General features: G+C 53.0%; 1 protein-coding gene across 1 annotated transcript in view; it reads left to right on the top strand.

The window, feature by feature from the left end:
- Positions 1-855, top strand: part of LOC119358456 (probable disease resistance protein At1g58390) — a 13,685-nt gene that overhangs the window by 11,766 nt on the left and 1,064 nt on the right. The window contains exon 3 of the mRNA XM_037624991.1: positions 6-854. Within this exon, the coding sequence (XP_037480888.1) occupies positions 6-854 (849 nt within the window). The remainder of the gene's footprint in view (positions 1-5; position 855) is intronic.

Below are 855 nucleotides of genomic sequence, written 5' to 3'. Positions count from 1 at the left end.
CATAGGGAGTATGAGTCAATTGGTTTTGATGAGCACAAGGAGGATGGGGCTTTCGAGCACGTAAGGAAGGTGTTGTCTTATAGCTATTATGCTCTACCCGCCTATGATATCAAGAAATGCTTTCTTTACCTAAGCCTGTTCCCGGAAGACCACTGGATCGAGAAGAATATGTTGATATGGAGGTGGGTGGCAGAGGGCCTTGTTCCTGATGGGTCATTTGGGACTGGTGAGAAGTATTTCATCGAGCTACTAGATAGGTGCATGATCCAGTGGGCGGTGAGCCCTCGTGACGTGGGCCAAGGGGGTTGTCGGGTTCACAGTTTGATGCTTGACCTCATCCGTGACCTTTCAAGTGGTGAGAAAGAGAATTTCTCCACTGTGCTCGGCATGAAGCAGGAGAGCCCATCTCAAACCATACATAGATTAGCCATCCACCAGGGCCAAGACCAAAACACTAGCCAGGAACTGGAACTGCAAGTCGGGGAGGTGCTGTCATTTTATGCCAGCACGTGTACCGGTAGTAGCTTTCCGGCACTGCGGAAGTTGAAGCGCGTGCGAGTAATAGATCTGGAGGGCTGTGATTTATCCTCCGGAGATTGCAAACTGATGCACCTCGGCAAGTTGGATGGGCTGGAGTACATTGGGCTTGTGGGCACGCCTGTAGCTGAGCTCCCCAAGAAGATAGGACGCCTCAAGCTCATACAGACCCTCGACGTGAGGGCGACCGGCATGAAAGTGCTACCGGTGTTCGTCGAGGATCTAAAGAAGCTGAGGTGCCTGCGTGCTGGCAAGGGCACGAGGATGATGGGCCGGATAGGGGAGCTGACGTCCCTGGAAGAGCTGTGGCTGCACTCG

This window comes from Triticum dicoccoides, chromosome 2A (assembly GCF_002162155.2).
Source record: "Triticum dicoccoides isolate Atlit2015 ecotype Zavitan chromosome 2A, WEW_v2.0, whole genome shotgun sequence".
NCBI classification, from domain to species: domain Eukaryota; kingdom Viridiplantae; phylum Streptophyta; class Magnoliopsida; order Poales; family Poaceae; genus Triticum; species Triticum dicoccoides.
This window is presented reverse-complemented; position numbering and strand designations above follow the sequence as displayed.